This window comes from Manacus vitellinus, unplaced genomic scaffold (genome assembly GCF_001715985.3).
Source record: "Manacus vitellinus isolate BGI_N305 unplaced genomic scaffold, ASM171598v3 scaffold_14_pilon, whole genome shotgun sequence".
Lineage (NCBI taxonomy): Eukaryota > Metazoa > Chordata > Aves > Passeriformes > Pipridae > Manacus > Manacus vitellinus.
Genome location: NW_021939063.1, coordinates 2,780,709 through 2,799,718, shown reverse-complemented (window position 1 = coordinate 2,799,718; position 19,010 = coordinate 2,780,709). Strand labels below are relative to the sequence as shown.

Here is a 19,010-nt window from a genome sequence, read left to right as displayed (position 1 = left end):
ACATCATTTTCTGCCTGTTGCCTCTTGCCCAGTTGCTTGGTACCACTGAGCAGAGCCTGGTCCATCCTCCTGACCCCTCCCTGCAGATATTTCTGTGTATTTAGAAGATCTTCTCTCAGTCTTCTCCCAGCCCCTCCTCCAGCTGCCTGCTGTGCCGAGGCAGAGCAGAGCACAGCAGCACAACCATCCTCTAACTTGCTTGTAAAAGTTTGCAGCTGTTTGGAAGCAAAGCAAGAAGCAATTCATATATATTTAATGATCCAGGAGACAGTAATTTTTTCCCTCCCACTCAGGATGTGCATATCTGGATTCAGAGAGCTTTTTAAGAACAGTAATAGCTCAGTGAGTAGTTGAGAGATTGACAGGGAGGATATAAATCCCATTTAAGCCCCTGGCAGGAAGGTGAGATGCTTATTCAGGATTTATCCTTCTCACTCACTGCAGTGCCTCCCTCACAGGAGTGTTCATGGCACATTTCATGCTGGAAACAGGCACAGAAATGGTTGAGGGAGGGGGTTGTCTCACTCTGCTCTGCACTGGGGTGGCTTCACCCTCAATATTGTGGCAGTTTGGGGTCCCACAATACAAAAAAGACATTAAGCCATTAGAGAGTGTCCAAAGGAGGGCAATGAAGATGGGTAAGGGCCTTGATTTGAAGCTGTGTGAGGACACTGAGGGCACTTGGTGTGTTCAGCTGGAGCAGAGGAGACTGAGGGGACACCTCACTACAGTTCCAGCTGCCTGGGCAGGGGCAGAGGAGGGGCAGGGACTGAGCTCTGCTCTGGGGGGATCAGGGACAGCACCCAGGGAATGGCTGGAGCTGTGTCAGGGCAGGGTCAGGTTGGATCTCAGGGAAAGGCTTTTCCCCCAGAGGGTGGTTGGCACTGCCCAGGCTCCCCAGGGCAGTGGGCACAGCCCCAAGGCTGCCAGAGCTCCGGGAGGGTTTGGATGATCCTCTGGGGCACAGGGTGTGACTCTTGGGGATGGTCCTGTGCAGAGCTGAGGGTTGGATTTGATGCTCCTTGTGGGTCCCTCCCAACTCAGCGTATCCTGTGACACAGCACAAGTGCTGTGAGGAGAGGCTGAGGGAGCTGGGGTTGTTGAGCCTGGAGAAGAGGAGGCTCAGGGGAGACCTCCTCACTCTCTACAACTCCCTGACAGGAGTGGGGAGCCAGGTGGGGGTCAGATTCTTCTCCCAGGCAACCAACAGTAGGATGAGGGCTTGATCTTAAGCTGTGCCAGGGGAGGTTTAGGTTGGACACTGGGAAGAAATTCTTTATGGAGAGATTGATCAGACATTGGAATGGTCTGCCAGGGAGGTGGTGGAGTCACTCCTGGAGGTGTTTAAGGACGGACTGGATGTGGCATCAGTGCCATGGGCTGGGTGACAGGGTGGGGTTGGGTCATGGGTTGGACTCACTGATCTCAGAGGTCTTTTCCAACCTGGTTCATTCTGCGATTCCAAGGATCTGACCCAGCTCCTCTTCCCTTCCAGTCAACGAGACGCACGAGGTGGGGCCCGTGAGCGAGGTCAGCATCACCAACCGCTCCACGCTCAGCTGGAGGCTCTCGGGGCTCAGCCCCAGCACCAGGTACAAGTTCTACGTGAAGGCCTGCACTGCCAAGGGCTGCGGGAAGCCCGTCACGGAGGAAGGACTCACCGTGGCTCAAGGGAGTAAGTTCACGGGCAATATGTTTTTATGGGGAGAAGCTCTAAAGAGTAATGGGAAAATCTATTGAGAATATTCCAGGCTTGATGTTTCCTTTGTAATTAGAGGAAATAAATTTGTTTTTCTTTCCATGAGAACAATCAATGAACTTCTTAATGCGGCCGTGCAGCTCTTGAGAAAAGCAGAGCTCATCTGTTTCATTTTGCTGTGCAGCCCTGTTTCTGTTCCCACCAATCAAGTCTATAAGCCTTTCTAGAATGAGTGAATTGCATTTAGTCACCAACTGAAAATTGAAGATGCAGATAATCTGTTCTCTGTAATAGTATAAAACCAAATTCTGCCCTCGCATGAAGATGGACCACTTCCAGCAGCATTAGGGTCGGCTGCTTGACATGGAAAATCCAGATGAACACAGAGCTAACTGCAGTGTATTTGATCCATTATTTATGATTATTTTGTCAGGGACTGGGAGTGAACATTTGTGTGCCACTTACACCCTGTCCTGAAACACTGATGTTCAGTGATTTAAAGGAAAATGGCAAGCACTGTGTGAGAGCTCATCTTTCACATTCAGCTGAAATGAAATAAAATGTACTGTGCTCAGCAAGTCTGAGAACTCCTCAACACTGAGGAGCAGGTCCCTGCTATTAATCAGAAACCATTGCTGGGCACTTACCATGGGGAAGGAGAAAGAGAACGTGATAAGCAAAAGAGTCCTGCCTTCATCATTTTCAGCAAAGATCACAGTCTGGAGCAATGTTGATATAAAATAGAAAAATGGTCCTCGTTATACAACACCCTTGTTGGACTTCTAGGTTGCAGAATTCTTTTCAGTCAAAGAAACTTTAAACTCATCACGTCTCAGTTCAGGATCCAGCTGTGATCTGCAGTTTGTTTTCTCTAGAAGTAAAACTTCTCAGCTGTTTTGGAGCCTACAGTCTCAGTGTAGTATACTAGTAGAAACTATTATTCTACCCATTAATCTATTAATAATAGTATTTATTAATCACCATGATTTAAAATTTATTCTTCATTAAAGAAATAAAAAGATATTTTTTTTCCCAGCTAAAAATACACCATTTTCCCCTCATTAGTTACCTTTTCTGACCTTCATTGGGCAGCCAGAAAAATGTGTTTTGGCCACTGGAGATTCTATAACTTCTTGGAATAACCTTGTCAGGGTTTATGAGATGCATCCCAGTCTGTGGGATGAGAATGTTGCCATTTCTTTATTCTCATTCTCTTCTTTCCTCGGACTGTTTTCCAGCAGTGGCAACAAGTGGTTCTTGTTGCTCTTGGAATAGAGTAGGATAATTAATAAAAGCTGCAAGGGTCCAGTTCTGTGATTTATGTGCTCCTGGCTGGTTCTCAAGCCACCCTAAATTAGGGCACTGCATCTGTCACTGAGATGCCATTAGAGTTCTGTGTCATTATTTGCTGGCTAAATTGTTCAGATATTTTTCAACTAAACATGATAGGCTGGGAAAAAAAAATCACTCTTTTCAGTGACCTTCTTGGGGTTTTAAGCTGTGGTGTGGGAAGGGAGGCAATTGCTCAAAATTAAAACAATCTCTCTTTTTGAAGAAAGGGAGTGATTTCAGAAGTCAAAGTTTATCATTCAAAATGACCCCCATAAATGACAGATATAAAATGTGGTGCCCTCTGAAATGAAACTCTGTGATGGAGCACTTTGGGGTTTGATTCAGGGATTCTATATCCCTATGTTCCAGTTTAATAATAAAACCATAAAGCTCTCCTTGTTCATTTTAAGGCTTTGAATAACTTCCCCTGCTGTAATACAGCCTTTGCCAGGGGTATTTCAGGATTTCATGATACATTCTGCCAAGAAAGTGCAGATGTTGAGGTGGAAGCTCTGCTTTCATTCACATTTTATCATGGATATACTTCATCTGCTATTGACTTCATTTATTTGGAGTTACCTCTGTTGTTGTAGTCTGTAATCAGAAATAAAAACCCATCTCTTTTTTTTAAATATGTACATATAAGAGTATGACTGTAGCACCACTAAAAACAAGGCTGTGCAGAGAAAATTGCTTTGCTCTACATTATAATTTTTCCAACCTGTATTTTATGTGGAAACCATTTCCCAGTGATCAGTTTGCAGTGGCAGGAATGGCTGAATTTGGTAAAAAAAGTTCACATCAATTAAATAAATATAATTCTCTGTATAGATTAATGGGTAGAAGCAGAGAATCATTTAGGTAGGAAATGTACTTCAGGATCATCCCATGCTCACATCTCTGTTTCTTCATAAAAGGCCTTTTTCCTATGACAGATCTTAAACATGGCCACAGTAACTCAGCTATGAAACCCTGATAGGCAACCTAATATCTTTATCATCTCTTGATAAAATACTGTGGACAATCATGAAGGTTCTGGGCAAAAGGATACTTGCATTGTACTGCAAAATAAAGAGTAGTTTAATTTTTGTGGCCTCATCTTAGTTTCATTCCACAGAAGAAAGTTTGGTGTTTTAAGAAAATGAGACTTCTCTCTAATTTTACATTTACAAACATTATTTCTCAAATGACCTACAAACTAATTAATTTACCCTTGAAAATGTCCATTTCCCAAGGAACGTCAGCCCTCAGAAACCTAACACAAAATAATGTGTTTGCATAAGCAAAGAAAAATAATTTAATATATCAAAGCTGCTTTTCATCTTGTTACCAGTGTTTCTCGAGGATTACTGAACATGTACTCCATGTTGAGAATTATCACTGTGTGTCCAGAAATTCAAACATTAATGAAAAATTCAGAGGAAACCTTCCAAATGTAGCTTTATTTTCCAGAAGAGCCAAGAAATAGAGGCTCACCAGTTTTATTACATTCCAGTGGCAATGGGCACGCAACTTCTAAAGGCTTTTTGAAAATCTTAGCCAGAGGTTCTTACTTTCCTTCATGACCAGAGTAACCATTTGTAACAAATGGGGTTTTAGTTCTCTTTTGCCACAGGCACAGGGAAAAGGAATAACACAAAACCTTGGCCACATGTAACCACTGGTGCTGTTACCAGCAAACCCTTTTTGCTCACAATCGAGAGAACCCAGTGAAATCTGGGTGAAAATTTCCTGATCACTACCTCACCTCTAAATTCTTCTCAGTAGACTTGGTGTACAACAGGCTCACTAATCTCTACAGATTAAAATAATCCCAATTTAGCATGAATTACTTCCTGCACTAAAAAAGCCCAGGAGATGAAGGATGCTTGGGATGCATATTTATAAACTTTTAACAGCCAGACAGCAGGGGAAAATTAATGAAAGTTCAACTTTCCAGATGTATTTAGACAGGTATGGTTATAAATGAAGATGCTGCCCACAATTAGTATTTAGCTATTAGACTGTCAGCTTTTTTTATCTGTTTTATAACAGATGTGCTAACTTTTGGAGAACTAGCACTCTTGGAAATCTTTGGGGGTGGTTTCTATTGTTTTTCCCTTTATACCATAAGCTTCTATAAAAAATGGGTGTTGGGTTGTTCTCATAAATCTTGGAGCCCAGCAGGAATATTGTAAAATTGCAGTTCAGTGTTTAATGTTCATGCAAGTCCCATGGTATGGCTGATAAATAGTGGGGGAAGATGAAAAGTGCTGGTGATATGCCTTTATTACTAATGTTCCTTCTCCCTTATTGGAGATTAAAAACCTCACCCAACTGCTTTCAATTTTCTGAAGCTCATTCCTGCAGCTCTCTGGCCTTCCAGGACATGGAGATTTTTCTTGTCTGGGTATCTTTGCTTTTATTTTTCAGGATCCCACACTGCTTTTTCTATTCCAGCCCCAATTAACCAGGCTTTCTCCTCTGTAGGTCCAATATCAAGTGTGTAACACAGAACATAAGAAATGGCGTGGAAAGAAACCTCATAATCACTGGACACTTGTTCTGAGTTATAAAGGAAAAATCAGTGTTTTGGGATAGGTGATGGTAAATAGGCTGGAGATCCATTGGCAAATCCCCAGTTCCAGCTCAGGTTGGGCTCTAACCCCATCCCAGAATGTTCCTGCCAGCCCTGTGCTGCTCCATGTGCCAGGGCAGTGGCACAGCTGGAGGATCTGAGACAGCTGAGCGACAACTGGGCAGAAAAAGGGGTATTTTCCAGTCACATCAACTCCCATTTCTGCTTCTACAAAGAGCTGATCATTCAGAAAGAAGAGGTTGGCACAAGCTGGACATAAATAGGTGGGAGACAGGGCCTAGTTAAGATGGTTTAAGAATCTGTACAACAAACCACAGCTGTGGGCTGCCAGTGAGCTCCAGATTTAGCTTCCCAGGAATTCAGGATAAATGCTTGTTAGTGTTGTGTAGACACTGGATCGTGTGGTTATCATGTCATAAACAAGTGTTTTATGGTATTTAACAGACACTGGGTTGAAGGTTCATGTTCATTCGTGCTACTTTGTGGGTAATATTTCCATTAAATACATTTTTCTGATGCCTTGATTTTAGAGCGTGTAATTAAAATATACCTGTGGTATCCTGTTGCCTAATTTGCAGTTTGATTAAAAATTATGGCTGGGTTTCACATACTTCATTTAGCAAAAAATTACTGATAGATGGATTAATTTATGCTAATGAGCTGTGCTTCAGTATCAGCAGTATTTCAGCTGGATGTGTTCTCTCTGGGTCCCAATGGGCTACTAATTTAACTGCTTATTGTAATACGTGTAGAGTTGCCTTGGAAAACTTATCTTGAACTGCTGCTTTGACCGTGCTTGGATTTGTCTTAATCTTTTTGTTTTTTTCTCCCTTCAGCTGTCAACTCAGCCTTAATCTCCAGCAGCTTCTTGCTTTGCTTGTTCACTAGTTGAAGTATTAATGAACATTGTTTTACTGCCACTGCTAGTTGGCAAAGCAGTTTTCAAATTATACTGTGTGCTCCACCTTCAGTTTAGACCACTTTGGGTAAAACAGGCAAACTGGGCAACCGAGAACAATTAAAGAGTTATTTTGATCAAATGCAGCCCCCCAGTCTCTCTCCTGCCATGGAGGACAGAGACACTCCCATGTTGATGACTAAGAGATCCCTTCATGTCACCCACAGTTCTGAACTGGCTGCTATGAACAGGCTGCTCCTGTTCAGGCATTATGTCCTTTTTTTTCCACAAATGCTGTTTTGAAAAAGCTTATTTAATACCCCCCAGTCTGAATGCAGACAGAGGTTACAGGAGGTGTTTTGCAAGTATCTAAACCCAAAGCTACTGGAACTTCCCGTCTCTTGATCAAATATTAAACTCATCAGGAACATTTAAGTGCTTAAATATCAATTTAAAAGTGAACTCCAGCTCTATTGAAACGAGGCATTGTGGAGTTTGAAAGGACATGGAAAACTACTGTCAGGAGAGAAATGAGTACAAATCCTGATGTTATTTCTTTCTGTGAGGCATATAAGAATCCATATCCAGATAACAAGCTGTCTGTGCTTCCCTGCTGAGCTCAGTTCAATGGGGGAAGCATCAAACCCCAGATTATCTTTACACAGCGAGCCCGTTTGCAAGTTGTAATTTTTTAAGCATGCATTAGTTAAAGCAGATCCATAATCCCCCATCAATATTAACTTTCATCCTGGGAGATGTACCAACCCCTCCATAAACATCAGGATTACTTCACTCAGCTCTTTTATTTCATCTGATGGAATATTAAAAAATCAAGCAGGGGGAATGTTTTGGTTTGTTTTGGTTTGTTTTGTTTTTTTTTTACTTTGAGAAATCAAATTGCCTGATGACAAAAGTTGAAAATCCTTGTGTGTGTCCTATTTGTGTGTTCTTTGCCTTGTTTGTGAGTGTGCATTTCACAGGCCTTTTGTTGGATGACTCCCATTAACCAGTGTGACCTGACTGTGTACATTCCGTAGGTAAAGGGACCGGCAGGATTTCTGATGCAGTCAAACCCACCCAAAAGTTTCACCCCATTGAGGCACTTGAGCCTGGCACTGAGTACACAGTTCGACTAGTGACTAAGAACTGGGTTGATAACAATAGCATTTTTGAAGATGTAATTGAGACAAGGGGGAGAGGTGAGCCATGAAACCCTTCCAGGTGATAAACATTCTGAACGTGACTCCATGTTGAGGTTCCATCTGATGTTCGTGCAGTGAAAAGTCTTCCAAACTCATCATTTTCCCCTGTGATTTGTAAGTTGGCCCTCGCAGTTGAATCCCACGGGAGCACAGACACATCTAAGGTTCTCTGCTGATTCCTGGGCATTACTTGATGCACTGGAACAATCCCAGACCTTTCCAAAGCAGCTTTCCCTCCTGTGGGATTTCGAAAGGGTAGTGCTGTGATATAAATCCATTTGAAGTGGCCAGTCTGGTGATTTGCATGTACTGGGGGCACTTTTAACTCTCTCTCTTTCTCAAAACTGCTTTTGCATGAGAGGCTTAACAACTCTCTGCTCAGCTTTGCTGTGTGGTGTTAATCCTGTGAGTCAACTGCTCTCTCAGAACTACCTTTCTGAAATGTCTGTGTTGTGCCTTGTACACTCTGTGTTCCCCTGAAATCCAAAAATACCATGCTCTGGACATGTTTCTGCCTTGCATTTAAGTAGAACACCATAAGTAGTGATAGACTGGTTCAATTAGGATCCAGCAGAGAGCATGTGATGTATTTATGTTATCACAGGGTGATGCCCTTTTCCTCCGATTAATTTTCTTCCTTTTTGCTCCTCTTCCATTTCCCCAAGCCTATGCTGGAATTTATGATGGGATTTCCACCCAGGGGTGGTTCATTGGACTGATGTGTGCCATAGCTCTGCTCACCCTGCTGCTGCTCACCATTTGCTTTGTCAGGAGAAATAAAGGAGGAAAATATTCAGGTAAATGGATTTATTGTCCTTTTGCTGTTTTCCACATGTTAATAACAAACATCCTTCAGCCTTTTCTCTCTGGGGGCAGCAAAGCCTCGAGCACAAACATCCAATTAGGATTTGTAGCTTTTGATAAATATCCACAGAAGGGATTTTAAATGAATACAAGTGAAACTGTGCTCTCTGGGTGAGACAGTGCCGTGTGCTGGTCAGAGAGCTGGCCAAGGCTTTTGATTGAATCTTCAGTGAATCTTCCAGCATTTAATCCAGCCAAAGTTCCTTGTTGGCAGGGCTCCCTGCTCACTTCCCACCTGATAACTGCTGCTTGACACACTGACAGAACTTCCACAGGAAGCCAAACTTAAAAAAAAAGTGACTGTTTTGCTAAAAAGAGAATATTTTGTTAAAAGTCATACTATAATTTTTAAAGAAATTAGTGAGGACTTAATTCTAAGTATTGCAGTATAAATCTGGTTGCCCAGAGAGGTGGTAGATTCCCCAGCCCTGGAAAATATTCAATGCCAGGTTGGACAGGGCTTGGAGCAACCTGGGCTAATGGAAGGTGTCCCTGCCCATGGCAGGGGGTGGGACTGGATGAGCTTTAAGGTCCCTTCCAACCCAAACCATTCCAGGATCCTATAAACACTTTCTAGCTTTTAAAAAAGCAGGGAATAGCCCCAAATTATTGTGTGTCCAGCCAGCTCCAGGTCAGGCTGTGGGTCATGACAGGAGGTTTTCCCAATTCATCTGGGAAAAGAAAAGTCACGTGGGAACACGACCCACAGATCTGTCCTTTATTTTATTTGCACAGTGAAAGAAAAAGAAGATTTGCATCCAGATCCCGAAGCTCAATCAATAAAAGATGAAATCTTTGGGGAATATAGGTAAATAGGACCTGCTTTCCCAAGCATTTGTGTTTGTGGGGGTTTTGTTTGTTTTCCAAATGCCATCATTGTTTGGGACATTTTTCTAGCATGCAATTAATGCTGTTTTTCATTTTCAAAGCAAACCTCATAGGAGTGGATAAGAGTAGGAATATAAAGGTATATCCACTGTACTTCAGTCCATCCAAGCTGGGATATAAGGAAATGTTGATTATGGTGGTTATTTTTCACTTTTTTTTTTAATAAGCATTGTATGAATAATGTAAATATATATGGTAATTTGGGTTCCTGCTGCCCACTGAAGTCATAGAATTAATTCTATGTCTTCAGTGGGTTTCAATCCCAGTCAGGCCCAAGTCTGTAATATGTGAAATGCTCATTTTGTGGAAGAAAACAAGGAAAAGTTTGAAATATGGTAAAAAAATATAAAAAACCCAAACAAACCTACAGAAGTCTCTGTAGCAGAATTGAAATAACCACTTTGGCTGCTTTAAAAAACCTAAGACTTAGAGTAATATGTAATTGTGGTGTGAAGGAAAATGCATCATTATAAGAACCATGCTGGAAAAGTGGTGTCTCTGGCCTTAAGGGCATAAAATTGCTGTTGAAATCCCACTTATATATACTACATTATTTGTACTGGAATAGGGGCTTTTTTTTTTCTGCATAATTTCATCTTTATTTAATTTTTAATGCTTTCTAATGGGACAAATATTTAGAAAGGTAAGAAAGTCCTGAGGTTAATAACTCTGACCCCCTCCTTTCCCCCTGAAATCCAAACTTGCCTTTTTTATCAGTAGAAATGCCACGTGCAGAAAAGCAGCAAATATTTTTATGTGTTGGTTGCACACATATTGGGTCTATCCTGAAGAAGTGAAGTTCAGATTAATTTTTCTGTCCTTCCTTGGATAACGTTGCCAAAGCTTTGACACTGAGTTGGCATCAGCAAGGGCTGTAACTGTATAATTATGTACCTAATTCAGAGGCCTAATTGAGGTTTTTTTTAATGTAATCTTTTAATCTATGTTCCCAATCCCCCCAAATATTGTGTTCAGTCAGAGGAAATCAGGCTGCTCTGGTTCTGAGCAGGAATGACCAGCGGAATTTCCCTTTTTTCCCTGAATTTTGGTGATGGGTCTGTCTTTTTCGTGGAATTTTTATTGAACACAGACTGCACGTGAGCAGAACCAGCCACTGATCCTGCTTTTGTTTTTTCCTGTTCCTCCTCTTTAGCAGAGAGAAAGTCCACCAGTTAAAGACAAAATAACAGCAGAAAAAAGGGGAAAGGCACTTTTATTGGTACCTAAACTCAAACAGATGCTCCCAAGGCAGTGAGATAAAACCTCCAGCTGATGCCTCATCAGTTCACCCGCCCACCTCTGAAGGAAAATTAAATAATTAGGCCCTGAATATTACCCATTGTTTTACAGACTGAAAATGTCTCTCTGTAAGGTGCCCAGGACTTGATATGAGCCCTGATGGCTGGAACAGACCCCTCAGATCCTTTCCAGCATTTCCTTTTCTCTCTCCTTCCCTTTCTGTCCGTTCTTCTGCGTGCCCAAGGCAAAAAGGGCAAAAAATTAAACACGTGGGTAGCTTTTATTAATATTTGCCTTTTTAACCAATTAATTTGTTGAACAATGATCAAATCCCTCGTGGGGGAGTTCAGGTTGGTGGCACCCACCTGTGTGAGGAGCAGCAGAGCAGGACTCACAGGGTCACATCATCCATGTCACCACCCACTACACATTTCTCCCTCGCTCTTCCCTCCTGCTGCTTTTCTTTCCCAATAAAAAGAGTAGGGGTTTTTGGGTTTTTTGGGGTGTTTTTTTTTGCAATGCAAAGCGGGATTTTTGGAAAGGCATCTCTTTATTTTGTAGTGACAGCGATGAAAAGCCGCTGAAAGGCAGCCTCCAGTCACTTAACGGGGACATTAAAGCCACTGAAAGTGCTGATAGTCTGGTAGATTATGGAGAAGGGGAGCATGGGATGTTCAATGAAGATGGTTCATTTATTGGAGCTTATGCTGGATCTAAGGAAAAAGGATCAGTGGAAAGCACTGGGAGTTCTACGGCAACTTTTCCTCTCCACGCCTGAAATGTTGGCAGGAATGATTGGTGTTTAATTGTGATATTTATCTCGATCAGCACTCCACAGGTTGCCAATTGAGCTGGTCAGGACCAACCTGACACCCAGGTAATATAAAAAATGAGTCACTGCCACTAAAAGATGATTTTCTATCTTAATTTCTATGTGTTTTCTTCTAAATAAAACAAAAATGAAGAATTATTTGCTATACAAAATGTGTTAGTCTGACCAACCCCGAATTTCTCGGTGTTATATCTGTATCCTTAAATGCTACTCCATGTGTTTCCTAGGTTTGGAATATGTTTCTCTGTACAGATAATTTTTTCCTGTATGGCAGTTGTCACTTTGTACATGCATTTACGTGTAGAATTCCCACATGTATCATGGCCTCGGTTATAACCTAGGAGTGAGTTATAAACCAAGAAAATCAAATCAAAATAGCAGGTTACTCTGCAAAGTGGCACAATGACCCTACTGAGAAAAATGCTAATTTAAAATACCGGAGAAATATATTCTATATATTGTATAATTTTTCCTGAAGACTTAAACTCCTTTGTGTATGATACTCTAAAAATTATTTTAGTGGTTACAGCTGACTTCAATTACCAATACTTAAAGATGCAGCTTTATCCACAGCAAAATGTGGATGAAGCTGCTGCCCAGTAGCTGGCACTATTTCCTTAAATAAGTTAAGCTGCAGCATCTTTCCTGTGGCAAGGCAAAACAGGGTTCCCATCCCATCACTCAAAAGTGTTTTAATTTGTTTTCCCCAGTCTCTGCAAGCTGCATTTCTAAGCAAAATACCTGTTGTCTGTCTCATATCTGTATATTTGTGAGCTAGCAAACATTTCCTGGAGATGTTGTACATATGATATTAATATTGACACAAGTAAAGATCAGCCTGGTTTTATTTTAAATGAGACATGTTGCTAGCATGGGTCTGTATAGCTGTGTAGGAATGAATAGAATTGCTTGTCAATATGAGTTTGGACCAGCAAAACTAGTTTTCTGAAAGAGTTTTTGTGTATTCCAGTCATCCCACTCTCACACCTTTCCAGTATCACCTTAAACTAGAGCTACCTGACTTTCAAGAGATCATTTATTTTCAAGCTATTCACTGTTAAATAAACAGAAGAAAAAGCAAAGAGAAAATATTATGGTAGAGTTTCTGTTAATATTTTGTTGACTGAATGCTGGTTTAAATTCTTTCCTTTGCCTCCCCAACACTAACTCAGCAAAGCTGTACAGTGCATTTTCTTGGTCTTTTTGTATTGAAATCTCCTGAATCTCTTTTAATAGCACTTGTACTTTTGAATCTGCTAATTTGAGTAGAGTATCGATGTGGCTTCATTTCTTCTTGGGCTTACAAACGACTGTCACTTCCATTAGAATGTTTGTAAACAGTGACTGCAGGAGGAATAGATCCTAAAAGCTATTTTGCATTGTGATGCTAATTAGGCAAATCTCCCCAGTGGCTCCTTCATGGGCTCCATGATTTCAGTGGAGGAAAGCGAGGAAGCAAGAATTCCTCCCGTGGTTCTGAGTTTCCAGTAAGGGCTCCAATTAAGCCCAGTTAGTTGCCCACAGAAATGCAGGTTGTTCCCAGTGGAAAGGCTGTGGATCACACTCAGCTCCCCTGAGGCTGGGGCTGCTCCTCAGAGCTTGGTAATTTCTGGAAGCCTTTGGTGCTTGGTGCTTCTGCATATCTGTGCTTCTTTTTTTTGTTTAATTTTAGGTTTTAAGGGCCTTTCACATAACCTCTGTTTGGGACAAACAACCCCCAGCCAGCCAGCCCCAAACCCCCATTCAGGCTGTGTATATGAGTATAAAATGATGAGTGGAAACCTGCCCTGAATCAAAAATCACCCCACGCTACGTCAGTGACCCAAGTCATTCACTTTTTATAATATATAAAGTTTTATATTCTGTATTTCACTCGATCCAAACATGGAAAAATTCCACAGTGCTTTTCATTTTGCTAAAAAACCCCAAACAACAAATTTTCCTTTTCAAAAGAAGGAAATGCACAATTGGAGACATGTGAAAATTGGCATCTCAGCAACAGAGACGTTTCCCGGCAGCATCTTTATCTGCTGACTCCTGTCTGCTGCAGCCCAAAGCAGATAAAATCTAAGAACTGATTAGGCTTGTGACTATCTTTGCTGCAAGCTTCGGGCTGTTTTTAATGTATTTCCTGTAGGAATCATCTGCACTGATCAGGGGTCTTCTAAATAGGAACAAAATTAGGGAATAAAATTGGGGTGGGCTCCCCTAAATCCTCCCTGAGCCCTCTGGCTGGGGACAGGCTGGGTTTGCTCATCCATTTCCTTGTGCTTGGGGTCACTGCAGATAAACCAGACTCCTCCTCTCAGCAAATACCTCTGTTAAACAGACACAAACTTCAGATTGTATTAGTGAGTGTCAAATTATGGAATAATGAACACGAATCCCCTGTGCTCCCACTCGCTCTGTTGCTGCTGAGAGGTGTTTATGATGTCCCTGTGATGTGCTGCTTTTCCTATTAAAATTTTAATTCAGATCCTTAAATCTTAGTGTTGGTGCTTCATGATGCCTCAGGGCCTAAAAATCCAACAGTGAGGAAAAGATGTGCAGTGGAACCTATTGAGGAAGGTGCCCCGTGAATATTAAACAAATGGCTCAAACTCTCAGGAAATCTCCCTCACCTGAGCTGTTTTCTCTTCCCCAATCATTTATTTCCCTGGTTTTCCCTCTCAGTGGGCTTTTATTTTCTGCTGGAAGGGTACAGCTCATCCAGTGTTCCCTGGGAAGTGCAGGGCACTGATGGTTTTTTAGAGATTTGCTTTCAAAAATAAATTAACAGAGCAAGGCGAGATTTTCCTGAGGAGTTTTTTGTCATTGTAAGGAGCTGGGCTGAGGTGTTTTTTCTAGATGTTACAGCTGAGAGAAAGTGTGCCCACGTAGCTCAACAAAAAGCATCACCAACTTTACTGCACATCACAGAAACATGGAATATCCTGAGCTGGAAAGGACCCATAAGGTCACCAAAGTCCAACTCCTGGCCCTGCACAGGACAAGCCCCAAAAATCTCACGAGGCTCTGAAATCCTACATTAAGTCACTAAATCCTTTGTTGCTTTTTTTTTTTCCCCCTCTGGAGAGGAGTGTTTATTAAAATTAGCTGATGGCAATCTGTGGTGATTTCATTAATTAGTACCTGACAGGGAATGTCAGCCTGTCTGCTGGGAGGAGGGAGTCCAGCCGTGGGAGCAGACAGAGCTGGATTGGGAATCATTAATTATCCGGTGCCATGGCTGGGGTCTGGTTCCATTTGGGAATCATTAATTATCCGGTGCCATGGCTGGGGTCTGGTTCCATTTGGGAATCATTAATTATCCTGTGCCATGGCTGGGGTCTGGTTCTGTTTGGTTGTGATCCACCATTTCATTTTGCCTCAGTCCAAGTGTGAGAGGGGAAATGACACTTTCAGATTTGATATCTAATTCTAAATCATGTGATTCCAACCAGCCAGGAGGAGGCACTTCCCTGGCCCCACTCATCCAGGTTTGTGGGTTTAAGCAGCCTCTGGAAAGAAGAGAGGGATGGATGTGTCCCAAAAAGTTGTGCAGTTTTGACTGTGCATGAGATGAAACAAATAAAATCAGCTCTTCCTAAATCATGGGAAAAAACTCTCTGTCCTTTCTCCCAAGTGAACTGTTTGGATTCACAGAGCAGCATAATATTGGTTTGGTATGGACTGTAACCCCAGAACTATTTTTTTGCTTTAATTAATATATATATTTATATATATATAATGTAATTACACAATCAAGAACTTGTAGGAATGGTCCCAACTTCCTTCTCTGGCAAAATTTGGGGATCCAATCTCCAGAAATCTTCCATTCTCTGCAGTTCAGCAGGAAAACACTCCAGGACTGGTATCAAAGCCCTGCTGGGGCTGGACCTTTAGGAAGAGCAGAATTAGGAATCAAATCTGAAAATGACTTTCCCCCTCTGGATAAAATTGTGTGTTCATGTATAAAAAACCTTCTTTGTAACTCACATCTTAAATGGATCTAATTGGAATATCATTTAATGATTGATATTTGTTCATGTTGCGCAAATTTTAATGAGCAGCTCTTTTCCTGGTAAGTAATTCCATTGACCGAGTGGGTCAATCCAGTGCATGAGAGGTTTTAATAAAAGTTTTCAGGCCCATATTATTTTTGAGGTGAAAATAAGAACTAGCACAATCTTTCTGTATAAAAAGGTGGGGTTTTTTTAAACGATAAATCCACATTTTGTAAACAAAAGTTAGAATAACCTTCACTGATCCTCGAGCTTCTGAAAGGAAACCTCCTCCTCGTTTTTACAGTCATTATTTTGCAGATGAGAGGTGCAATTAGGTTATTTTACTTGCCTTCAAAAAACAGACCTAAAGGAAGGAAATTCTTCCCAGAGAATTTCCTTTGTTTGCCCGTGGATCGAGCCCTCGGCTGCACCTCTGTCAATGTTTAGGGTTTCAAAATATAAATGCACAAACCGTGTTGGAGCACCAGGACATGTTTACATGGCAGCTCTGGATCTCTCCTGTCCAATCTCAAGCGATCTGCACTGATTTGTTCTGGTTTCAGGCAGGAACCCCCCGGTGGGTTTGAGCCAAAGCACACTGTCTGTGTTTCGGTTTTTTATTATTATTATTATTGTTATTGTTATTGTTATTCTTTACACGAGATACTTTGTAATTTCACGAGGAAAAAAAGATCAAAGCAAATGTGGTGTCACCGTCAGGACGTTACTTTCTCGGAGCTAAATGTTGGTGTGCATTGATTAAAGTTTAGAGGAACGTGTTGTATCTGTAGTTGCTGTTTGTACCACGCAGGTGTGCACGTATGGTTCGAAAAGATATTTTCATTTTACATGAAATACAACTTTGCTAATAAAAGTTTGACTTGATGTAATCTTCAAAAGCCTGAGTTGTAATCAGCAAGTTTCTCTTTTGTTTTGGTTCGGAGTATTTTTGGTTTGTTTTTTTCACCTGAGAGCATTTATTTGCTGGGAATCTGCTTTATTTGTCACCCACAGCTCTCTCTTGTGGTGTGTGGGGGGTTTTTTTGCTTCACACCAAGGCTGAGCTGCCCTTGGCTTTCACTGGGACTGTTGGACACCACGGACCAACAACCATGTGGATACCACACCAAGGCAGGATGAACCTGACCTGCAAACACCCCAAATTCAAATTCCTCATTAATTCTATGGTCTGATCATCTCCTGGATCAAACTGTCACCCCAGACACTGTCAGCATCTCTTACATGCTTTATCTACTCTGTTAAGAGCACAGAACCTTCCAGCACACAGAGATCTAAGCTGAGGGACATGTGAAATACTCACAAAAATAACATTATCCAGGTTAAAATCCACTTAGCCATGAAATAGAGGACAAAAGTCAACATACCAGGTGTGAGCAGAGGTGAGAGGACCTGATCCAGTTACACATGGTAGAATACACCTATAAACATCAGCAGGTTGAATTTCTGCTCCTCTTCATTAAAGATCACCAGAATATTTTCAATTTTATAAATATAAATAATATGACTTATTTTAAAATTGTAAATAAATTATATAAATACCCAGGCACCAGGGAACACAGTAATACTCATTTTTATTTCTTATGCCTTAATTAGGGGAAACTACAGTGGTGCTTAAAGTCTGAAGTCTATATGTTATCCTTGTAAACTATATTTGTCCTTAAAGACTGAAATCTATATGTATTTATTATACAGAAACATAACAACTGTGGTTTGTTTGACAAGGGAAATGGGAGAAGAGCAAAATACCTGACAAGGAAAATATGAAAGGAGCAAAATACCTTAGTTCTGTTGTTACAGATTATTAAAATGGTCATCCTGTCCCTCCCCTCCCCACAATATTCAGTGTTATGGGATTTCTTTAATTCTAATCTGCCTGTCCACGGAGAAGGTTCTGCATGTGATGCACCCAGATACACCCACCTGATAACTGAAACATTCAAACTGAGCACTCATTAAAAGCCAGCAGATAAATAAATCCATGGCAGCTGATATTGCAAAATCAATTTATTTCTTTCATGTATTTAACAGGAATCTGAAAGATCTACTTGATGTCAGGTGTGAGACAAATCACACACACGCAGAATAATCCCTGGTTTCCCATCCTGGTGTGGTTTCTGTGCTATTGTGAGGGTATTCCACTCAATACATTTCTTTTGGCCACGTGTTTTTTGCCGCTTCACTTTAGCAGGAGGGTGTCAGGACTTTTGTAACTCATTCCTCACCTGCAAAAACTCCTGGATATGTTCAGTGGGAATGCACAACCCAGCAGGGCTGTGCTAACTGGCATTCACCTCTCAGCAAGGCACCAGGGGCATCCCAAGTTTTCTTTTATCGTTATTCACCTCCTGGAATAACGAGATTTACACTTTTCTCAAGACATAATGGAGGGGGGAAAGTCTTACAATCATGTGCTTCACTGGAGTGAGGATAAAGGTGCTGCTGCCACCCTCGGGTGTGTGGGTTGCACATCCCAGCTCAGCACATCCCACAGCCTCTGCTGACACCCAGCCCCCCAAAGTTTAAGGATAAAATACGGGACTGATATATTTTTAGTTGGTATTTTGCTTTTAATACACGGTTGGCATTATTAGAAGTGGTTTGGGGGCAGAGTATTACTCCTAATGTTCAAACATTTCATTCTGTTCTCCAGTCCCACAACGAAATGTCACCGCTTTTTGACTTTTACCATCTGTTAATAAGCTTGAAATGCAGAGGAGTCAGTCAGTCACCCAGAGGGAAATGCCAGCAGACTCCCTCCCTGGAAATGTCTAAGCTCTGCAGATTTCTAAGCCTCATTTAACAAGACTTGTGTGTTGTTTTTGCCATGCTTGAAGCCCATATGATGTGGCCAAACCTGCCCAGAAGAGCTGTGCCACCCCAGCCCTGCCTGCAGAAATGGGCACTTCTGGAAAAAAAGCACCACTCTCTTCATTTCAGTCTTTGTGTTTTTTTTCTGTAGAGTTTTACTTCTATGCTGCATATGAAGCCCAGCTTGAAGGTTGCAGCATGTTCTTCCCCATTTGCTTGGAATGTTGGGGAAGGAACATTTCAAAGCAGAAAGCAGGCAGCAGTACCCTGTGTTCAGCTGGTTTTGCTTTGACCCCCTGGTTTAGTTTGGGAGTTCAAAGGCTTCCTGATGTTATGCTTTTTCAGCATGTTTGCAGTACTTTTTTGACTGAAACCTCTAGAAAATTGATGGCTTTGACAGCTGTGCTTCACCTGGGATGGAGGTGAGGAGGAGTGGGGAGGGTGGGAAGCACTTGGCAGCTGTGGCTCATTTTCAATTGCTTCTCCTGGGGGAAATGCCATACAGGAGATACCTCCTAATTATCCTGGTGACCAGTCAGCCTTTCCTTCCAATTTGGGCTGCAGTTCCCATCTCTTCTGGGGTGGGGAAGCCCTCCCATGTGTTACAGTTCATCCTGTGGGAGCAGGGCTGGGAGGTGATGTCGTATCTCCCGTGTTTCTGCT

The 19,010-nt window shown here is 41.8% G+C and overlaps 1 protein-coding gene across 5 annotated transcripts in view; it reads left to right on the top strand.

Annotated features, from left to right (window-relative positions):
- The window catches only part of CHL1 (cell adhesion molecule L1 like), a 134,769-nt gene extending 118,346 nt beyond the window's left edge, over window positions 1-16,423 (top strand). For 2 of the 5 annotated variants that reach the window (XM_029958242.1, XM_029958241.1), the window contains 5 exons: window positions 1,496-1,675; window positions 7,545-7,706; window positions 8,375-8,506; window positions 9,309-9,381; window positions 11,262-16,423. In XM_029958242.1, the coding sequence (XP_029814102.1) occupies window positions 1,496-1,675; window positions 7,545-7,706; window positions 8,375-8,506; window positions 9,309-9,381; window positions 11,262-11,478 (764 nt within the window). In that variant the 3' untranslated portion in view covers window positions 11,479-16,423. Of the gene's footprint in view, window positions 1-1,495; window positions 1,676-7,544; window positions 7,707-8,374; window positions 8,507-9,308; window positions 9,382-10,100; window positions 10,105-11,261 lie in introns of all 5 variants that reach the window. The other 3 variants (XM_029958244.1, XM_029958243.1, XM_029958246.1) reach the window with 3 other exon arrangements.
- The last annotated feature ends 2,587 nt before the right edge of the window (window positions 16,424-19,010 follow it).